The sequence below is a fragment of the Salvelinus alpinus genome, chromosome 2 (genome assembly GCF_045679555.1).
Source record: "Salvelinus alpinus chromosome 2, SLU_Salpinus.1, whole genome shotgun sequence".
Classification (NCBI taxonomy): Eukaryota; Metazoa; Chordata; class Actinopteri; order Salmoniformes; family Salmonidae; genus Salvelinus; species Salvelinus alpinus.
In genome coordinates, this window is record NC_092087.1 from 69,064,187 (window position 1) to 69,086,777 (window position 22,591).

The 22,591-nt window shown below is 46.6% G+C and overlaps 1 protein-coding gene across 4 annotated transcripts in view; it reads left to right on the forward strand.

Moving 5' to 3' along the window:
• LOC139567543 (nucleolar protein dao-5-like) overlaps positions 1–22,454 on the forward strand; it is a 41,618-nt gene extending 19,164 nt beyond the window's left edge. Inside the window, exons 4-7 of one of the 4 annotated variants that reach the window (XR_011673421.1) lie at positions 12,929–13,077; positions 13,239–15,785; positions 18,517–19,923; positions 21,185–22,454. Coding sequence is in view for 2 of the 4 variants with exons in the window: in XM_071388887.1 (XP_071244988.1) it covers positions 12,929–13,077; positions 13,239–15,785; positions 18,517–19,460 (3,640 nt within the window). In the remaining 2 variants the exon portion in view is untranslated. Of the gene's footprint in view, positions 1–12,928; positions 13,078–13,238; positions 15,786–18,516 lie in introns of all 4 variants that reach the window. The other 3 variants (XR_011673422.1, XM_071388888.1, XM_071388887.1) reach the window with 3 other exon arrangements.
• Positions 22,455–22,591: the final 137 nt, after the last annotated feature.

The following is a 22,591-nucleotide window of genomic DNA, read 5'->3' on the forward strand; positions in this document are numbered from 1 at the left end:
GCACAAAAGGCATCACTCGACAAATCAGATCAGTGAACGACTTGTTTTGCGAGGAGCTTAAATTGAGTATCGATGTAAAGTGGCCATTGTGTGTCCTGCCGGTCTGTTATTGGATTAGGTTTCCCACTGTCTCAAATGGCATTCCATATTATAATTTGCACTACTGTTGACCAGAGAATTATGGGTCCTGGTCAAAGTAGTACGGTGCCATTTGGGACGCAGCCCTAGTCTGAGTCACACTAACAGAAATAAATAAATAGACAGAAGAGAACTCTTTCACACTGCCCCAGTCAGCACCACAGTGTTACTGAATAACATGGGTTATTGCCCCCAGGGCAGGAGTTATTCACTGGGGCTCTGGTCGCGCTCTCGCTGGGATGTTCCAGCAACTCTACGGGTGTGTCTCAGTAATGGTCTAAAGTGGCTACCATATCCCTTGATGGAGACAAGGTTGTTTTAGACAAAGGTATTCCCAAACTGGGGTACGTGCAATGCCAACGGTGGTACGCCAAATAAAAATGTGATTCACATTTAAATATATATATATATATATAATTCGTTTTTTTCTTCAGAAGGTTGTCTTGCACATTTGAATTTATATTTTTTTAACGGAGCTATACATTTGAGTGAGTTTTTTTTGTCTCCTGAGTAGCCTTGTTTCACTGACAAAAATAAAATTAAACCATCTAGTGTTCAGCAAAATAACACAATGTCAAATACAGGTAGCCTAGTCAAATAATTAACATCCAATCACATTAACAGTTACACTCTCGAGGGAAACTTCACTCTTGCGCGGACATTTAGAAACAAAACATGACAATTTGAAAAATAAGCCACGGGAGATTTTTGAGCGAGAATAAAGACGGCTTTCGAGTAGTAAGACATGTATAAAAGCAACAGATACCATTAATAAGAAGGGGCTAGACGAGTCTTATATGGTGACCTACCGAGTGGCTAGGACAGGCAAGCCCCATACTATTGTGGAGGACTTTATTCTTCCTGCTACCGCAGATCTGTCTGGGACAGTGCAGGGGAGAAAGGCCAAAAAAAACTATACAGACAATTCCTTCATCAAACAATACTGTTTCACGACGCATCAGTGACATGGCAGGAGATGTTTTGAAACAATTACTGCTTAGCATACAAACCAGTAAATTATATGCGTTACAGCTGGATGAGTCAACAGACCCAGCGGGCCTGGCACAGCTCCTGGTATGTCTGTTATGTTTATGGGGGGTCAATTAAGGAAGACATCCTCTTCTGCAAACCACTGGAAATCAGGACATGAGAGGATATTTGTAAAGTACTGAACAGCTTTGTGACAAATGGACTTCAGTGGTCAAGATGTATTAGTAACTGTACTGATGGCGCAAAAGCCATGACAGAGAGACCTAGTGGAGTAGTAACGCGCGTGCAAGCAGTTGCTCCCGATGCCACTTGGGTACACTGCAGCATCCACCGAGAGGCTCTTGCTGCCAAGAGAATGCCTGACAGCTTGAAAGACGTTTTGGACACTACAGTGAAAATGGTTAACTTTGTTAAAGCAAGGCCCCTGAACTCTAATGTATCTTCTGCATTATGCAATGATATGGGCAGCGACCATGTAACGCTTTTACAACATACAGACGTGCGCTGGTTATCAAGGGGCAAAGTATTGACACGTTTTTTAAAATTGAGAGACGAGCTTAAAACCTCTACTTCATCACCCTCCCGGATCCGGGATCCTCCTCATCAGAAAAGCTGACTAGCATAGCCTAGCCTAACGGGACAGGGATATCATATAATATAATTTTCATGAAATCACAAGTCCAATACAGCAAATGAAAGATAAACATCTTGTGAATCCAGCCATCATTTCCGATTTTTAAAATGTTTTACAGCGAAAACACTATGTATTTCTATTAGCTAACCACAATAGCCAAACACACAACCGCATATTTTCACCATGTTTCCACCGCATAGGTAGCTTTCACGAAACCGACAAAATAGATATAAAATTAATCACTAACCTTGAACAACTCAGATGACAGTCTTATAACATCATGTTATACAATACATTTATGTTTTGTTTGAAAATGTGCATATTTAGAGCTGCAAATCGTGGTTATACATTGTGAATACGTAGCAACAATTGCCCAGAATGTCCGGAGATATTTTGGACACTCACCTAATCTGACCAAAGAACTCATCATAAACTTTACATAAAAATACTTGTTGTATGGCAAATGAAAGATACACTGGTTCTTAATGCAACCGCTGTGTTAGATTAAAAAAAATAACTTTACCACAACATACAGCTTGAGTTATTGTGAGACAGCGCTCACCAACACGGCGGAGAATAGGCATCAACATATTACACAGAAATACGAAATAACATCATAAATGTTGTCTTACTTTTGCTGAGCTTCCATCAGAATGTTGTACAAGGAGTCCTATTTCCAGAATAAATCGTTGTTTGGTTTTAGAATGTCAATTTCTTCTGTCGAATTAGCAACCTTGGCTAGCATTGTGGCGCGAACATTCCCATCTCTTGGCGCAAAGAACGGAAAATTCCAAAAGTCCCATTAAACGTTGAATAAACTGATAAAACTCGTTTGAAAAAACCTACTTTATGATGTTTCTCTTATATGTATCAAATAAAATCAGAGCTGGAGATATTCGCCGTGTATACCGAACGCTTTTCAGAAGACAATGTCGAGGTCCCCCGCGCGCCGTCGAAGACAAAGAAAATACCGGACCTGTCACTCCAAAAGCTCTTATTCGGCCTCAGATCAAGCTAGACACCCCATTCAACCTTCCACTGCCTGTTGACATCTAGTGGAAGGCGTATGAAGTGCATACATATCGATAAACAAAAGCCAGTTGAATAGGTAGGCCCTGAAACAGAGCCTCGTTTTCAGATTTTTCACTTCCTGTATGGAAGTTTGCTGCCAAATGAATTCTGTTTTACTCACAGATATAATTCAAACAGTTTTAGAAACTTCAGAGTGTTTTCTATCCAATAGTAATAATAATATGCATATTGTATGATCTAGAACAGAGTACGAGGCCGTTTAATTTGGGCACGAATTTTTCCAAAGTGAAAACAGCGCCCCCCCTATTGACAAGAAGTTTTAAAGTTCTCTTTACTGACCATCATTTTCACTTGTCTGACCGCTTGCATGATGACGAGTTTCTCACTCGACTGGCCTATCTGGGTGATGTTTTTTCTCACCTGAATGATCTGAATCTAGGATTACAGGGACTCTCCACAACTATATTCAATGTGCAGGACAAAATTAAGGCTATGATTAAGAAGTTGGAGCTCTTTTCTGTCTGCATTAACAAGGACATCACACAGGTCTTTCCATTATATTATTAATTTTTTTGCGTGCAAATGAACTCACGCTTATGGACAATGTCAAATGTGATATAGCAAAGCACCTTAGTGAGCTGGGTGAGCAATTACGCAGGTACTTTCCCGAAACGGACGACACAAACAACTGGATTCGTTATCCCTTTCATGTCCTGCCTCCAGTCCACTTACCGATATCTGAACAAGAGCTTCATCGAAATTGCAACGAGGTTCTGTGAAAATGTAATTTAATCAAAATGCCACTGCCAGATTTCTGGATAGGACTGCGCTGTTAAGACACTGATTCCCTTTGCAACCACGTACCTATGTGAGAGTGGATTCTCGGCCCTCACTAGCATGAAAGCTATATACAGGCACAGACTGTGTGGGAAACGATTTAAGACTGAGACTCTCTCCCAATACAACCCAACATTGCAAAGTTGTGTGCATCATTTCAAGCACACCCTTCTCATTAACATGTGGTGAGTTATTCACAATAAATGTAAGATGGCTAAATAAGGAGCAAAATGATTGATATTAATATTTGTGCCCTAGTCCTATAAGAGCTCTTTGTCACTTCCCACAAGCCGGGTTGTAACAACTCACACTCATTCTTATGTTTTGTGTGTGTGGCAGGCTTAAAATGATGGCAAAAAAACATTTGAGTGTGCTGACCCTGGTGCTAGAGGGGGTATGCAGCTGGAGGTTGAATGTTTGAAGGGGTACGGGACTATAAAAAGTTTGGGAACCACTGTTTTAGACTATTGGGATACACCCGCTATACAGTATGGCTCCACACCTAATCTCTCGTGGACAGACTACATTAATGGTACTGTAGATCTGTCATGAGACAACGGCGCGTGAGATGATTAGAAGCGTTAGTTCTAGTGCTTTGGACAAATCAAGATTTCGCAGGTGTTTGCATCTTTTGAATTTTGGGGGTGGATATTTGGCCCATAGACTTGCCTGTAACTTGCAAAGAGAGGGTGGAGCTCTTTGTTAGAACGAAGACCGAAACCGATCTTCTCTTCTCTGAGTATGAACCCAGAACTTAGTCGAGCATCTGACCAATTGCGGAAGACTTTGGTACTGGGTTAATCACAATTACTCCACACTCAGGTCTCCACAGGACATACTGTTCAGCTCTTAGCTTCAATTTGATCTCTCTTCTCCCACTTCCTCCCTAATACTCTGCTTTTATTATGAGGTGAAATGTTGAACTGACTCAAACCAGTTTAATCTGTTCTTCCTGAAACTGGGAACACACACCACCGCCCCTTCTTTAGTTAGACTAAAGACAAGTACGAGTTGTTTCTTTCAGCTGGTGTTTTGACAGGTCTGTGTTGGACTTTAAACTGGCACTACTTAAACTTGTGGAGTAGAGAGCTAGTTTTGCCTCGGTTGGTACTTAATCTCAGCCCATTTTATTAATGCATGTGTCCTTATCCTTTGAATTATGCAGATGTGGGATGATTACAGGACTTTCCCCTGAGGGAATGACACTTGTTTGGGAACATTATGACGTCGGGCTTCTTTCCTGTGTGTGATGACTTGTCATGTGTGTGTGTGGGGGGGGTGATTTTGTTGGATTTGTTTTAACGACATGGAGAAGTATGTCACTGTGTGAGTATACAGTGCGTGTTTGACAATTAGGAGCTGTGTGAGATCATGCTGCTTGTGTTTGACGACAGGAGAAGCAGGTTGTGTGTGTGACAGCCAGACTGTCTCTCTATCCATGCTGGGCCCTGTTCCTGCCTCCCTGGGTGAGCCAGGGCTAGTGAACAGGCCTCTCCCACCCATAGCTGTGACTGCTGCAGCCCTTCCATGAGTCTATGAGCAGGGCAGGTGGCACGGGGCTCATATATTAAATGTAGCACAACATTACTGTTCTGTTTCCCCACCTGCAAAAAAAACGTCAGACGGCCCATAATGCAAAACGAGATGAAAGAATGGCCTATAGTACGTTGCCCTAGTTACACATTGGCAGAGAAATAGGGTTTCCTTAAACTATTAACTTAATTGCCCTAAGGGGTGAAATAATCAATTGTACTGGATAAGAAGCAGATATCAATATATTACAGACAAACGGGTCGCAACAAAACAGAGTGAGATTGGATGCCTCAGAACAAGGGGATTGGGTAGTTTGGCAACTGGCAAGGTGAGTTATGATATTGGATTAAAGGGAAAAGGTTGTCAACTAAGTTAGCAGATGTGCTGGTAGCTTGAGGCGTCGCAGAGCTGTTTTAACACCTGGCCTCGCGTGCCATGCTTCTAGCACACACACTGCTGGGTTGTGTTCAGTAGGGCAAAAACATTTTGAAACTGTGAAAGAGGAATGTTCTACCTGAACTTGTCCCGTAACAAACGCTAAGTTTCTTTCTGTTCCAAAATGTTTTGCTACTGTGTTCCCTACTGAACATACCCCAGGTGAATGAGTCCACCAATCCCCTAATGCAGTTGTTCACAAACTTTTTATAGTCCCGTAGCCCTTCAAACATTCAACCTACAGCTGCGTACCCCTTCTAGCACCAGGGTCAGCGTGCACCCAAATGTTGTTTTTTGCTTTCATTGTAAGCCTGCCACACACACTATACGATACATTTATTAGACCATGAGAATGAGTGTGAGTTTTTGTCACCCAGATAGGCCAGTCGCGTGAGAAACTCGTCCTCATGCAAGCGGTCAGACAAGTGAAAATGATGGTCAGTAAAGAGAACTTTAAGCTCGTCTCTCAGTTCAACATTTTTTGTCAATACTTTACCCCTTGATAACCAGCGCACTTCTGTATGTTGTAAAAGCTTTACATGGTCGCTGCCCATATCATTGCATAATGCAGAAGATACACGAGAGTTCAGGGGCCTTGCTTTAACAAAGTTAACCATTTTCACTGTAGTGTCCAAAACGTCTTTCAAGCTGTCAGGCATTCTCTTGGCAGCAAGAGCCTCTCGGTGGATGCTGCAGTGTACCCAAGTGGCGTTGGGAGCAACTGCTTGCACGCGCGTTACCATTCCACTAGGTCTCCCTGTCATGGCTTTTGTGCCATCAGTACAGATACCAACACATCTTGGCCACCAAAGTCCATTTGACATAAAGCTGCCGAGTACTTCACAAATATCCTATCCTGTTGTCGTCGCCCCCCCCCCCCCCAAAAAAAACGTACCGGACATGTGCCAGGCCTGCCATGTCTGTTGACGCATCCAGCTTTAACGGATGGAATTCACTAGCTAGTATGCAAAGCAGTAGTTGTTTCAAAACATCTCCTGCCATGTCACTGATGCGTTGTGAAACAGTGTTTGATGAAGGCGTTGTCTGTATAGTTTTTTTGGCCTTTTCCCCCAGCATTGTCCCAGACATATCCGCGGCAGCAGGAAGAATTAAGTCCTCCACAGTAGTATGGGGCTTGCCTGTCCTAGCCACTCGGTAGGTCACCATATAAGACTCTTCCAGCCCCTTCTTATTAATGGTATCTGTTGCTTTTATACATGTCTTACTACTCAAAAGTCGTCTTAATGCTCGCTCAAACTCACGTGGCTTATTTTTCAAATTGGCATGTTTTGTTTCTAAATGTCTGCCCAAGAGTGACGGTTTCATCGAGTTGTGAGATGGTACTTTTGCACATATCACACACTGTGGCTGAGGAAAGGCACTACTCCAATATAAGTGAACCCCAAATCAATTTATTTCTCATCATATTTGCGCTTCTTCGATGGTCCAACGTCCCTGTCTGTTCGGTGCTTTCCCGGGTAAGGGGGCAGTAGCTCTTCGGCTGCATCAGATTCACAACTGTCAGTGTCTACTAGCTGGGCTAACAACAAATGTAGAATTCCTGATGCTAGCATTGGATGTGCTCGTGGAAGCAGGACAACTTGTCGTCGACAGGTGCAGGTGGTAGTAGTAGTTCTACCAGTAGACCTGGTATGTGTGTCTAAGGACGTGGGCCTTACTTTTTTAACCATTTATAAATTTTTGAGCAAATGGAATGAGCAGCAGCTACGTTTGGCCACATACGGACAGTTAGTGGATTTCTGCAAGAGTGTAACGGTTAATGTGATTTGGATGTTAATTATTTGACTAGGCTAGCTGTATTTGACATTGTTATTTCGCTGAACACCTAGGTGGTTTCATTTTATATTTGGCAGTGAAACTAGGCTTCTTTTTTTTTACACATTTAAAACAAAAATCATTTAAAAATGTGAATCATCATACCCCAGTTTGGGAATACCTGCCCTAATGCATCTCTCGTCAGAAGTGATGGAGATTGAGCCCCCCACAACCAGTCACTAGCCTGTCTGACAGACAGCTGGATGGCTTGATTATCTGGCTGGCCACAGTCGGGGGGGGGGGGGGGTTTAATTCCCTGTATCTGTATTCTCTCATTTTCTCTCTATCTGGAGACAGTTCCCTTGTCCTGTTTAAGCAGTTTGTCTGCCCAACCCCCATCCCTCCATCTCTCCTTCTGTTTATTTACAGTACCAGGAATTTAGCCAGCACCCTCTCAACCCTCCCGCTGCTCCCCTCCCTCCCCCGTGAAGGCATCTGTCATTTTGGTGGGCCTTAAGACTCCCTCTGAGAATGGGAGGAATCTAGGGTGTTGTATAAGATGAGGTCATGTGTGTTGAGAGCCATCCATATGGGAATTTCTGTCAAAATGGTCACTCTAATGAAATGGCAGTTACACCTCATGTGATCTATTAGATGACAATCTATGCAGGTCAGATACCTTTTCACTTGCAGTCTGACTCAAACGTGCAGTATAACAGAGTTGTTGAATAACTAAAAGGAGACAATTGACTGTCACTCTAGCTCTTGTGCAATGCAGTCACACAATGTTCCTGTCCCAGCTTCTCTCTCCCACTTTGGGGATGAAACCATGCAGTTTTGTCCCCAGCCTTGGCAGGGCATAGTTACTGTTTAGCGCAGATGCCTTCTACACATTATGATAGTATAGTAACCAAGTCCTCAGTAAATGGGTTGTCTCTGGATCAGTTGCTAGCCCAACAGATATTACAGCCTATTGTATTATTGATGTCATCACAGTGTATAAATAATTTAATTGCCATTGGATTCCTTGGCGACATCTTGAATACACCTGTCGGTTGTTGTATCCTCACACCGGCTGTGAATCTATTGCACCACTAAGGCATATCAACCAAGTATTGGCTTTGAATCCCTTGTTGACACTAACCATTCCCTTGTAGCCACAACAAATATACCAAAGCCGCTGAACTACAGTGCCACCCAAGCGATTAATACTGTATGGACTCCACTGAGCTTTTACTCGCATCCCTCCTTGACTCCCTCCGTGAGGATCAGGCAGTTCTGAGTGTCTCTGTGAAGACGAGATGGAGGGTTATGTGAGGTTAACGCTGTACGCACAGATGACTGGCCTCGCCTCCCCTCCCTTCCATCTCTCCCTCCCTTTCAGAAGAAATCTCTCGCTCTCCATTCCCCCACCTTAATTTAGTGCTCTTGTCGTTTCGCGTTCCCTACGTGGAACTCACCCAGATAGGAAGGCAATATGCTTCCATGTGCTTTTAGTCACCTGTCCATTCTCTCCCTCTTTCTTCCATCATGTTGTTCATTCTGTCGCTCGCTCATTTCATCACTGCGTGCCTCAGTTTGTCATTTTCTTTCCCTCAACTTCTTATTTTCTTCCTTTCCTCCCTCGTTTAATGCCATCTCGTCTAACGCGGCTCACCCCGCCTGTCTTCAACTAATTCCCCCATGTCATCTGAAGGTACAGCATGCCCGCTTTCTTATTTCACTGCTCTTTACCATACAATCAAGGTCCTGCTCCCTCTGTCCCATCGACTCACCCTATTACAGTATAATAATGGCGCAACCTGAAGGCCTTTGAGTCTCTGCAGCCTTTTTTTTTTTATCCTGCTAACAAATGGAAACAAATGGCCATTGTTTGACTGAGTCGCTGTGGGAGAGGCGTTTGTGTGGCCAGGCATGTACGGCCGGACCACTTCCGGCCCCTCGTACGACCGTACATTTGTCATTATGAATTCATATATGTTGTCAGCTGTGTCCAAACCATGGCGAACCAATCAAAAGAACAGCAGAACAGCATGACGGATATTGGTGTAATTGACTGAATCGCAACAATGCCCTAACACGCTCGGTTCCTCTGACGTTTCCTATCCCTTCTTGTTTTAGACGCTGTGTACGTATGAATCTGTTCTATAGAAATGATATGCAAAGCATCGATTTTGCACAAATACAGCGCTGCCTTTGTTTCATTACACCTGGTTCTTAAGCAACTGTTTTGAATGTAGGTTACTGTAGCGCTTTGTAGCATGGGCTACAACTCATCGCACAAGCCTGTCAATGTGAACGCCTCACCAGTCTGTACATGTAGATTGCACACACCGGTATCACACACATGTATCCAAGCATAGCTCTGTAGATGTTACTATTCCCTGCTCCGCTGTTGCATAGCCTAAGGATAATCGGCATTCAGTCCACTCAGCAGTATGCAGGGGGATGGGCACTGCCTTGCTCTGGAAAAGGTCGCGTCTGGATCCTGTGGCTTCTCCACAGCTGTCTGGCACCTGTTTTAAAGTGAACGAATGGCAGATCTAGGCTCAGCTTACCCTCTCCAAATCCATAACCTCAACCAGGAGAGGGGTAATTTTGAAACTGACCTCGAATCTGTTAGGGGCTGATTAAGCGTATGGCTATACAGTCACCTGCCACAACAAGACCACTTGGCTCTTCAGGTCAGGAGGTCAAACAGTAGACTAGCGGGATAAAGGAAGAGGAGGGCAAGAGATTAAGTATTGCCCAGGGTCATGTTCATTACATGTTCGCAATGGAAAAGGTTTTGCAACACAAGGAAAATGTGTTTATTACTATTAGACAAGTATATTACCTACTGTTCAGTTTTGTACCTACTGAACACAACCCAGGAGTCTTGGGAAGGTTGAGTTCCACTGTTAAGAAGAGGGAGTGTTTAATGGATCAGGGGCTCACGTCCGCTGCCTCTAACCCCCTAAAATTTGCCTGGGAGCTTAATAGCCCATCGATTTAGTCTCCTCTCTGTCCTTGGAGTAGTACTACTCTCAACCCTCAGTGAGTGCAACCCTCACCCACATCCTGTTCATTTTCCACAATCACGCTTTCCCACTCCATCATTCCCTGCATGCTTTCCTCTTCCCCCACTAGGCTGGGATTAGAAAATTACTAAGCGATGCGATACAGGCAGACAGTGAATGGGCCTTGTTAATGGTTTTCTGTTACCTCTCGAAATTGCTTTTATGTAGTGCAGGACGGCCCTTGACTCTTCTAGCTTACTGTATGGGGAGCACTGAGCAAGTGAATAACCACTACTGCTTTCTTCAGGTTTAGAGTGAATTTATCATAGAGAAGTCCCAAGCCTATTAGCCTACATTAGGCAGCTGTTCGAATGGTACTGAACCAAAGTCATACACCAAACATTAGGAACACCTGCTCTTTCCATGAGACTGACCAGGTGAAAGCTATTATCCCCTATTGATGTCTCTTGTTAAATCAACTTCAGTCAGTGTAGATGAAGGGCAGGAGACAGGTTAAAGAAGCAGCTTTGAGGGTTAACGCGCTTAAATGTCTTGCTCACGTCGACCACGGAGAAGGAGAGCCTGCAGTCCTTGGTAGTGGGCCTCGTCGGTGGCACTGTGTTCTCCTCAAAGCGGACGAAGAAGGTGTTTAGCTTGTCCGGGGGCAAGACGTCAGGTGTCCGCGACGTGACTGGTTTTCCTTTTGTAGTCCATGATTGTCTGTAGACCCTGCCACATACGTCTCGTGTCTGAGCCGTTGAATTGCGACTCCACTTTGTCTCTATACTGACGTTTTGCCTGTTTGATTGCCTTGCGGCGGGAATAACTACACTGTTTGTATTCTGCCATATTCCAAGTCACCTTGCCATGGTTAAATGCAGTGGTTTGCGCTTTCAGTTTTGCGCAAATGCTGCCATCTATCCACGGTTTCTGGTTGGGGAAGGTTTTAATAGTCAGTGGGTACAACATCTCCTATACACTTCCTGATTAACCCAGTCACTATCAGTATATTCGTCTATTATTCTCGGAAGCTACCCGGAACATATCCCAGTCCACGTGATCAAAGCAATCTTGAAGCGTGGGTTCCGATTGGTCAGATCAGTGTTGAATAGTCCTTAGTACCGGTACTTCCTGTTTGAGTTTCTGCCTATAGGAAGGGAGGAACAAAATGGAGTCGTGGTCAGATTTGCCGAAAGGAGCGCGGGGGAGGGCCTTGTAGGCATCCTGGATGTTGGAGTAACTGGTCGAGTTTTAGCAGCGCTAAAAGTACTACAGTCGATATATTCAAAGAACTAAGGCAGACGTTTCCTAAAATTTGCTTTAATATCCCAACTAAAATAAATGCAGCCTCAGGATATGTGGTTTCCAGTTTGCATAAAGTGCATTGAAGTTCTTTGAGGGCCGTCGTGGTATCGGCTTGAGGGGGGATATACACGGCCGTGACTCAACCGAAGAAAATTCTCTTGAGATAATACGGTCGGCATTTGATTGATTGAGGTATTCTAGGTCAGGTGAACAAAAGGACTTGAGTTCCTGTATGTTATCACAATTACACCATGAGTCATTAATCATGACACATACTCCCCGACCTTCTTCCTGGAGAGATATGTATTCCTGTCTGCGTGATGAACTGAGAACCCAACTGGCTGGACCGACTCAAGTGTCTGTCAAATTTAAGGAATTATCTGTGTTAATTGTGCTAACATCAGTGTAGTAGGACATTGCTAGGACATTCATACATACAGTGTAGAGTCGGTCCAGCCAGTTGGGTTCTCAGTTCAAGAGAGCCATGGTTGTATGTTAGTCCCTGATGTCTCTCTGGAAAGAAGCCCTGAGCTCGTCAACTTTATTATCCAGAGACTGAACATTCGCTAGTAATACACTCGGAAGAGGAGGCTGGTGTGCGCGCCTCCTAAGTCAGACTAGAAGACCGCTCCGAGTACCTCTCCTCCGCCGATGTTGTTTTGGGTCAGCCTCTGGAATCATTTCAATTGCCCTTGGGGGTTCGAACGAAGGTTCCGCTTCAGGGAAGTCGAATTCCTGGTCGTAATGCTGGTGAGTTACCACCTCTGATATCCAATAGTTCCCGGCTGTATGTAAGACACACATTTTTCTGGGCTAACAATGTAAAAAAATAATACATTAAAAAAACTAAATACTGCAAAGTTTCCTAGGAGCTAGAAGCGAGTGAGCCCTCTGTCGGCATTATTTTATCATTTTAATTAAAGCATTTATTTGACCTTCATTTAACAAGGCAAGTCAGTTAAGAACAAATTCTTATTTACAATGACGGCCTACCCTGATCAAACCCTAACCTGGGTGACGCTGGGCCAATTGTGCGCTGACCTATGGTACTCCCAATCACGGCCGGTTGTGATACAGCCTGGAATCGAAGCAGGGTCTGTAGTGACGCCTCTTGCACTGAGATGCAGTGCCTTAGACCGCTGCGCCACTCGGGAGCCCATCATTGCGTCCTCTTGGTCAGGTTATTGTGACATGAATGTGTTCTCCATAACCTACCTGGTTTAAATAAATAAAATGTGTTCTTCCCCAGGCCTGCCACTGGTCACACTGGCCTGTTGATGGGCACATCCAAGCCAGGCTCCAGCAGACCTGCAGCTTCCAGAGTTGGCACCGCAGCCCCCTCTACTGGCAGGACTACCACAGTGCAGGCACCCAAACCTACAGGCCCTGCCAAGAAAGGTGCACATGCCTTACAAGTTGTTTTGTACCATGAATGTAACCCACTTGATTCTATTAGGATTGGTCTTGAGCATCACCTGTATGTATCTCAATCAACTTGAAGGTACCATTTATATTTTTAGTTGGGAAGAGATATTCATGTTTAAATTATTTCTGCTCAGTTACAGATGTCAGCAGACCAGCAACCACTGCCGCAGCCAGAAAGCCGGCAACATCCGCCACTACCAAAACGACCAAACCTGACCCCCCTAAAGCGACTGCAGCCTCCAGACCCGAGCCTGCCTCCAAAAGGCCCCATCCCACCAAGGCGACAGACACCAAGCCAGCCCGCCCTAAATCACAGGACCCCAAGCCCCTGCCCACACGTAAAGCCCCTCCCACCACACGGCCCCCTGCCACCCGACAGCCCCAGGGCAAGACCCCCCCTGCCTCCCCCAGCAACAAGCCCGTGGGCAGCACCATCTCCCAGTCGGTCAAACAAGCCTCCAAACCAACCCAGTCTGTCCTGCCCTTCACTGCCAGACCTGGAGCTCCCAAGTCTGCAGCCACATCAGCTGCAGCAGTGGCTGCTACAGCAGCAGCTGCCGTGGCAACAGTTGCCGTGAGAGCCGCAGCAGAGCCAGAAGTGGCAGCTTCAGAAGTCCCAGCACCAGTGTCTGCGTTTTCACCAGCAGTGGCCCTGGAGCCCAGAGAAGAGGTTTCAGCCCCAACTCCTCAGGATACTACTTCTCCATCTCCACAACAGAGCCCACTCAGGCTTGCTCCTGCTCCACCACAGGGCTCACTAGTCACTGTTGCCAGGGATGAGATATCTGAACAACCAGAGACCGTCCCAGCAGCCCCGACACAGCCAGCACCAGACCAGACCTTATCCCAGGATATCCCCACAGCAGTTGCTAGGGCTACACCCAGCCCTCCGGATGCCTCAGAGAAAGTTCAGCTCAACATGGATGAAGAAGAGGATGAGGAGAGGGAGGGCAGCCAGCAGGTGTCCGTGTCAGAAATGAGCGGCACCCAGCCCACAGAAGAGTCCAGGCCTGGCTCAGCCGGCCCTGCGGGCTCGGGGTGGCGCGCAGGCGGCGCTCTGCTATCGGAGCTGGACTCTGAGGAGGTGAGCTGCAGCCAGCAGGGGGTATCGGAGCTGAGCGCCCCAGGCGTACTGGAGGGCACGGAGAGCATGGATGACCTAGGAGACGCCAGTCTGAAGGGTGCCATCGACATGGAGGGCATGTCTGCCTCGGCCGGCTCGCCTGACTTTGAGAAGGTGCCCGACATCCCGACCAATGATTTTGATGACTACGATGAAGACGGAGACCGGGTGTGCGACATGGAGGTGGGTTCGGAACGGACGGATGACCCGAGAAGAGTGAGGCATGACGAGGATGAGGATGATGAAGATGTGGAGATGGCTAGTGAGGGGGTGACTGAGAGCGGGCTGGAGAGCTACGGGAATGCAGACGAGGATGACTTTGCGGAGGATGAGAGACTGGACAACCTGAACCGAGCCCCGCCTGCCCCACTACTGCCCTCTGCCCTGGCCGCCCAGTGGGACCAACCCAACCCTAGCTCCTTTTGTGACCCCTGGGCCCAGCCACACCCCCAGGCTGCCTCAGCCGCCCCCCTGCAGACCCCTACCAGCCCCTCTTCAGACCCCTGGCAGGCTGATATGGAGACACCCACCCTGTACTCCGCTCAGCCCTGGCTGCAGCTGGTTGCCACACCATTTGTTCCAGCCCTGCACGAGCCCTCACACCAGCCTGCCCCTGCATCTCCACTTGAAAAAGAGACCCTAGCCCCGTTGCAGTCCCTGTCCCTCATAGCTGCCTCCGGACGCGGCATGTCACACTCCAGCACCCTAAGCGCTACGGAGCTGGCTGTCCACAGCAGCAGCGAGACCAGCACCCCAGAGGAGCTCTATGACTACAACAGCAGCTCCGGGGTGGAGTCCCGCTCTGAGGGGGGGAAACTCCACACCCTGCCTGCCGCCCTGGTCCCCGTGCTCTCCCTTCAGCCTGAATTGGAGAACCAGGACCTGGGAATCCACCTGGAGAGAGAGGACGGAGAGGGGGAGGAGGCAGAGACGCTGCCAGCCAACGAGGTCCCAGGGGACCCCGCCACAGCACCTATGTCCAACCCCTCGTCCTCCACCACAGAGGATGAGGCCAGCGACACGGAGGGCGAGGCCCAGCTGGATGAGCTGGGCCAGGGCATCCACAACACCACCTTCGACAGCAAGCCCGGCACCCAGCGCTGCCTGTCTGCCCTGGAGGAAGGGGAGGAGACCAGCGGCGGTGCAGAAGAGGGTGGAGACACACCCCAGTCTGCCAACTCGGCGGCATCCTACGCCTACGACATGACGGCGTCCAACTCCAATACCCACTCCACGGCTGAGAGCTGCGCCAAGAGCCCCGGCATCTTCTCTCTGGAGGAGCTGCCTGAGGAGGCCAAGGACCCGTCGCTCATCCAGGAGCTGACCCTGCCACCGCCCCAACAGGCTGCCTCGGCAGACTCCCTTCTAGTCTCCAACCCAGAGGAGCAGCAGTACATGTTGTGTGGGACGCTTGAGGCAGAGCTGGGGGACACGGGGGATCTGAAACCCCTGGACCCCACGCTGTTTGCGGCCCCCCAGCAGCTCGGGGAGGGCCCCCGTGTCACCCAACCGCCCTACTACTCCACTATCTGTGAAAACACTGAGAACTCTCTCACAGGTAACGTATAGTCCCCCCCCCCCCCCCCACTTCCCTACATACTCAGTAACGCAGCTTTACCCCCCCACACCTTTCACCCACCCCTCCCCAGAACCCTCTTTGCTGTGTTACTCGTCATCATTGTTTGTCCCCAACCTCTCCAACTGGGGTGGATGTGATCAAAATGTAAAAATAGGGAAGGGAAGAAATAAAGACTTTAAATACAGCAGTGCCACTTCCCTCGTATGATATTACCTTATGAGTATATGGCTTAACTCCTGTATGTGCAATAGCTACAACTATTACTATTAGAATGTGTTTTTTTCTTTACTTTTTAATTAACATATCCGAAACATGAACTGGCATGGTTTGATTTGGATTGACTGGGCTGTTGTGAAGCAGCTCTTAAGGAAGAAACATAACAAAAGAAAATGTGGAATGAAATGTTAAACTTTGTGTATTTATCCGACCCTTTTTACTGAACAAGAAAATGCTGGTGAAAATTGATTGTATGTTCTTGCTGTTTCCCATCATTAAGAAACAGACACCTGTCCTCCTCCCCCGAGCACTCCCCCTTTCCTCCTGCACTTTAAGGTTAGACTGACCCCCCCCCCCCCCCCCCCCCTTCTTACGTTTGTCCTTTTGGAGTATTTACCATTACCAAGCTTTAAATAAAGATTAGATATTTAACATGACTCCTCTCTCCCGGACAGTTTTATTCAAGTGGGGATTGGGGAGTTGGATGGCACATTTTGTACTTATCAGAGAAATTAAGTCCTGTAACATGGGAGTCAAGGTTGTGTCGAAACCTTATGTGGGAGACATTATATACATGTGGGGCATATGGATTCAAAAGCACTAATGGTCTCCCAGCAAGGAAGCATTCATACCTACATCCTCACATACACTACTCCCACCATCCAGAATAGGGCTCAACAGAGACATTATGAAGGATGTCAAACTCCCACCTCCCCTCAGCTGCTCCTCCCTCTTCTGTACTGTGACCCCCCCCCCCCTCCGGGTGACCCTTCCTTGGTCCGCTGGATTCCTTCTCCTCCACCAGACTAACTGAGAAACGACATCAAGAAGGTTCCCCATTATCCAAACAGTAGAGGACACCCACCCGTGTTTCTTTTCTTCGAGTAATGTGTGTTTTGCCTTTTCGTTTCCGTTCTGCCTGGCCTCTGCATTGTTTGAGATATCTCTGTTATGTCTACAAGTGCATGTCCACCGCACACCATTTAACCGCGCTGTTTAACTACTTTACCCTTGGGACGCCTTGTTTGCATGTCACTGACTGACACTCATTGGCTTTGGTTTGAGGGCGTGGTCCGAAATGGCACCCTATTCCCTAAATAATGCCCTGGTCAAAAGTAGTGCACTATATAGGCAATATGGTGGCATTTCAGACGCAGTCCAGTTCACGTGTGGTGCTGCTGTCTATGTACTGATGCATGGTTGAAAGGTCTTGTCTTGCATGTTTCACTTACTCACCAGCTCCCCACAGGGACTGAAGGAAATGGTTGGTTGCTCACAAGCTTTTCTTTATTTTTTATTTCACAAGACTATCGTTGGTAGTTACTGCATATACAGGAAGCCGCTTTTATTGCACAACTTTTGCACCCCAAAAATACTATCAGAATATTTTGTTTGGGAAGTTATATTTTGAAAAGGTTAACGAAATGGATTGCTATATTTTCTCTCTGCTTTAACTTCCCCCAGCCAATGCCCCGCCCCTCCCACCATCTCCCTGCTGTCACCATTTCTCCTGTGCCCCCATTGCTTCACTTCACCCCTGTCCCCACCTCTTTTTACACGCTTTGCTTTTCAGGCTGTCAATGTTGCACATCTTGCCGATGATATCATGTGAGTGAGGAGGTAGTTCCTGGGTTCAGTAGTCGTATATTGACACACTTTGACTATCCTAAACCATTAGGCCCAGCTACAATTGTCAATTTGGCGTTCAAACAGCCACTATGCCAGAAATGTATGAAAATCTACAGGTAACTGACAAAATAATGGAAACACTTGAGTAAATGAGGGTTGCAAAGTATATTAAAGCAGGTGCTTACACACAGGTGTGGTTCCTGAGTTAATTAAACAATTAACATCCCATCATGCTTAGGCCATATTTAAATATGCTGGGTTGGCCATTATTTTGGCTACCATGGCTATGCCCCCATAGGACACTGCCCCCCACAGGGCACGAGTGGTCACAATGGTTTGATGAGCATAAATGTCAACCATATGCCATGGCAGTCTGTCACCAGATCTCAACCCAGTTGAACACTTACGGGAGATTCTGGAGCGGCGCCAGAGGTTTTCCACCGCCATCAACAAAATTGTATTTCTCGTTGAAGAATGGTGTTGCATTCCTCCAATAGAGTTGCAGACACTTGTAGAATATATGCCAAGTTGCATTGAAGCTGTTCTGGCTCGTGGTGGCCCAACACCCTATTAAGACATTGGCGTTTCCTTTATTTTGGCAGTTACCTGTACAATATAATAGTAATACATCCCTTTTTCAAGCCACAAACACACATTACAATCTCTCGAAGCTACATTTTTACTGGGTGTAGAATACCAGGACACTACATCACTCAGTCTTATACTCCTCCCACTAACGTCTCCTTGGTAGACTACAATACCCACAGTCTCAGTTATCTGCTCTGACCTGCACTGCTCCCTCTCACTTGTACGTCTTTCTTTCTAACACGCTTCCCACCGGGTGATCTCCACTTCTTCCTCGCAGGGCTCAACGCGCTCCCCCAGCCACACTACCGCCGCGACCACCACCCCAACCCCCATTGTGACCTCTTGACCCCACCCAGGCTGACCTGTGCTGACCTACCCCCCCGGAGCCCTCGTCTGCAGGCCAGCCCCCAGCTCCGCAGACTGGAACAGCACCAGCAGCAACTACTAGAGCTGCAGCAACGCAGAGAACAGCAGGGCAAACCCAAAGAAGAAAACGACAAAGAGGCGAGGAAGAAGAGCGAGCAGGAGAAGGAAATGAAGAAAAGGGAGGCGGAGAAGACGCTGAGGGAGGAGGTGGAGCAGAGACAGCAGATCATGCAGTGGCAGCAGGAGCTGGAGGAGCAGGCACAGCAGACATCACCGCAACAGCCCCAAAAAGGTCAGGCAACAGTGCTGCTTTCGCCTTCCTCTGGTCTCCATACCATTTATGAAGCCCTGGAGAGTGATGAAGAGGAGGGGAAGGAAATTGAGGTTAATGTCCAGCTCGAACAACGCGAAGAAGCCCCGCTGGAGAAAGAGGTTGACAGTAACAGTGACCGTCGAGAGGTATTGGATGAAGCCGATAGCAACTCCACTTCCACTCTCAGTCCCTCTCCAGACTCTCCCGAGCAGGAAGAGTCCCGGGACGCCTCCCCACCCCCCGTCTCCCCAGAATGCCCCCCTCCCCTGGACCTGGACTGGGGGAAGAAAGTTGACATTGTCCAGCAGCTGATCAACCAGACCCTGCTGCTGACGGGCGACGGCTGCTCCTCCCTGCTCTTGCTGCCCGGGGGCAGAGGAGGCACCTTGAGCCCCCTGGAGGCCAGCCTGTGGCCCAACCTGCTGCCCCCCCTCACCCCTCCCTCAGCCACGGTCACGTCGGTCAGCAGCTTCTCCCCGGAGGCCCCCGGCCAGTCCCCCCAGGGCGAGTGGACAGTGGTGGAGCTGGAGACACACCACTGAGGGACGTGTGTGTGTGTGTACACGCACACAGTGACGACTCACCACTAATGGTCGCACACAATGTTATTCAAGGTCTGTCAGTCACATCACTGCTGTAACACCACCTCTTTAACCTCTCCTTGCCATTCAACACCACTGCAAATACAACACTACTGTTTGATACACTGAACTTATACCACTGTATCCTCAAACATGATACCTTTTTGAATGGGTGGCAAAGGACACCGACACCCCAGTCATATCAATCACAGACTGACTCACACTGGAATTCTACACCTCTCTCGTGCCAAAACAATCATGTTAGGTTACACACCAACAGTCCCAGAAGGCTACTACCTTGATTAGGCTGGTTGACTGAAGCTTCTGGACCAGCTATTTGGGTAGAATAGTGACAACTTGTTAGCCATGGTCCATTTTACTGAAGCCAAAATGACTGGATTCATCTCAGATGCAATATGTTCAGGTGGGGGTCCTAGGTGGTTTATTTTCCACTGAAGATATTGATTAGTATAGATGTTTAACTGACTACTGGTCTGAATTACTGATGACAAACTGCACTTGACTAGACCAGCATCCTATAATGATGAACCTGTCACTCACTCAATGCATGCTTTGCTTTGTGCTTCAAACGGTTTTGATTTACTCTAGAGCAACAAATCATAGAAATAGAATCCCTAGAACGGTCATGGGATCCCCATTCAAATTGCTGAGGGCCTTTATCCTGTCTAGGGATTCTACTTCTATGGGCCAAGTAACTATTTATCTGACATCAAACCAGAGGCCTTCCACCAGCTGAGGTAAAACACTGGTTGGCCGTATGTGTTTAGAATAAGGTTATTTATCGACTCTATGATGAAGGCCACCATTTTTCAGGGTGGTATTTCACTACGCAGGATCTAGTTTGTGATCCAGCTTAGTGAAATACACCTGGGTGCTAATAAAATGGACTGTTTCTGTTGCATGCTACTGCTGACTCTGATGAAGGTCGCTGGAAATATCGGTTTATTTTTGTTTTCAGAAGCACCGTCTCATGTCTTTGTTCTGAAGACTTGGCCCCATATCCTGGGCGGTTTTCCTCATGTTTGGTGTTGTTTCTGTGGTTACAGATGTCATAATGGGGGTGGGAGTGGTCATGACATTGATATGAGGTAATGGAGGAATTAATAGGTAATTGAAGAGGGTCAGAGTGTAAGAAAACACAGACTCTATTGAGTAGATTACTCTGGGGATATAACCGGTTCTTCTGTGAGGCTGCTGGGTCCTAGCCTGGTCCCAGATCTGTTTGTGCCGACCATCTGCCCAACTCCTATGGTAGTTTGGTGTGACGAAGAACATAGGAGTTGCCAAGACGACACAAACAGATTTGGGACCAGTCATGGGTTTTTGGGGGGGTTAGTCATGAACTATATTTTACTGATGGTGGTACAGAGTTAACCTTGTGGATGTGGACATGTATGTTATGTGCGTGTCTGGATGGAAAGGTACTGCATCTGAAGAAAACAATTTGAATTACCTCAGTGGATTGTGAATATAGTAAATGAGTATGTCCATTAAGCCTATAATATGGATTATAGAGCCTTTGAAAATAGTTGATTTATTGCGCCATGTCAGATCAGGTTTCAAACTGAAGGTACGTGAGTCAAACACCGTCTTTACTACTAGGGTACTTGTGTTCAAATGTGACCTTGCATTGAGCCTCACTGAAATTGATTTTTTTCCAACAGGAGTGTCATCTATTCAGCAGAAACAAATCCAATAGGATTTGTGGTTGAACTTCGAGCCCTAAGGACAGTCCACTGTGTGTGGGGCAATGACCCTGGATGGACAGAAACAGGTGGATGTCCCAACAGGGTTTGAGATGAAGATCTGTGAACGCTGAGACACACTCCTTCATATACCATAGGGATGGACTCGACAGTTGATACAACCACACACTGCTGTGAGGCCAGGGCTAGTAGATACTATATGCATCTGGAAATCAAACCCTTTTCCACCACAGGCACAGCAAGCAAGGGCCCTTTTTTATAGAAATGGTAGCTAGATTCTCCACAGTGTCTTTTTCAAGCTGTTTCCATGTGTAGCCAAGTGGCTGCCATTTTCTAAGGCAGTTTGGTACATTCCAATTTGAGGGCTCTGCCATTTCTACTCCAAAATCGCAAAGGGACGCGCACAATGCATCGGTCAAAGCTGGACTTGATCTTGTGTATTTTAAATGTCTCCTCACTGTAGTGTTTTGTATACTGTTAGTGTATATTATTACTGAAAGGGGAGACTCAGGCCATTTATTGCAATGAAGGGAACCCACTGGATTTTTATTTTGTACTGTAGAGAATATTTTAAAGTATGGTAAATGAAAACTTGGTGACATTATTTATAGATTTAAAGCAGATATTGTTTTAGAGAATGAAGGTTAATGGTTGTACATGGTAGATGTAATGGTTTATTTAAATTCCCCCAAGATGTGACAGTTGAACTTCTGTGGGCACTATACTTGTAGACCTTTTGTAGGATGTTTTGCCTGCATTTCTTAAAGATCTTTTCAATAGTTATCAGGGGATATGAAGTGAATAGACTGTGTTCAGTGCCAGTGCTTCCATGAACACGCTTGGTACATTTTGTATTTTACGTAACTGATCAAACCATCACATCTAGCTGGTGTAGAAATTACATTGTAGCAAATTACAATATTACAATATTATGCAATAATATTATGCAATATACAATACAGAACTCACACAATGGAGCATGTCTGGGAATCACTAGTACTGAAAGATGTGGAATATAACCCCTTTGTAAAGTTCTGTCATTTATTTTTAAATGGACACGCCCTTGTAATTAATGTCAATATTTTTGTTGAAATGAGGTTGGCATTTTGGAGTTCAAATTACGGCAGCTTGTTTAAATACGTAATAATTCCTTGAGGTTCTGTGACTTTGTGAAGGACTAATGTGTTTGTCAATGTTTCAATGCAATAAAAAAAAAAATATTCATTAACACTTCCAACTCATTACCTATTAAAACGGTGGCCTGCTGCCCTCCCAGGGTAAGTGTTGACCGTAGAAAGAAGTCAGCTCTCCTTTCCAAATACCACCTTGGTGCTAGATTCAATCCATAGCGCAGAAGCTCTGCGG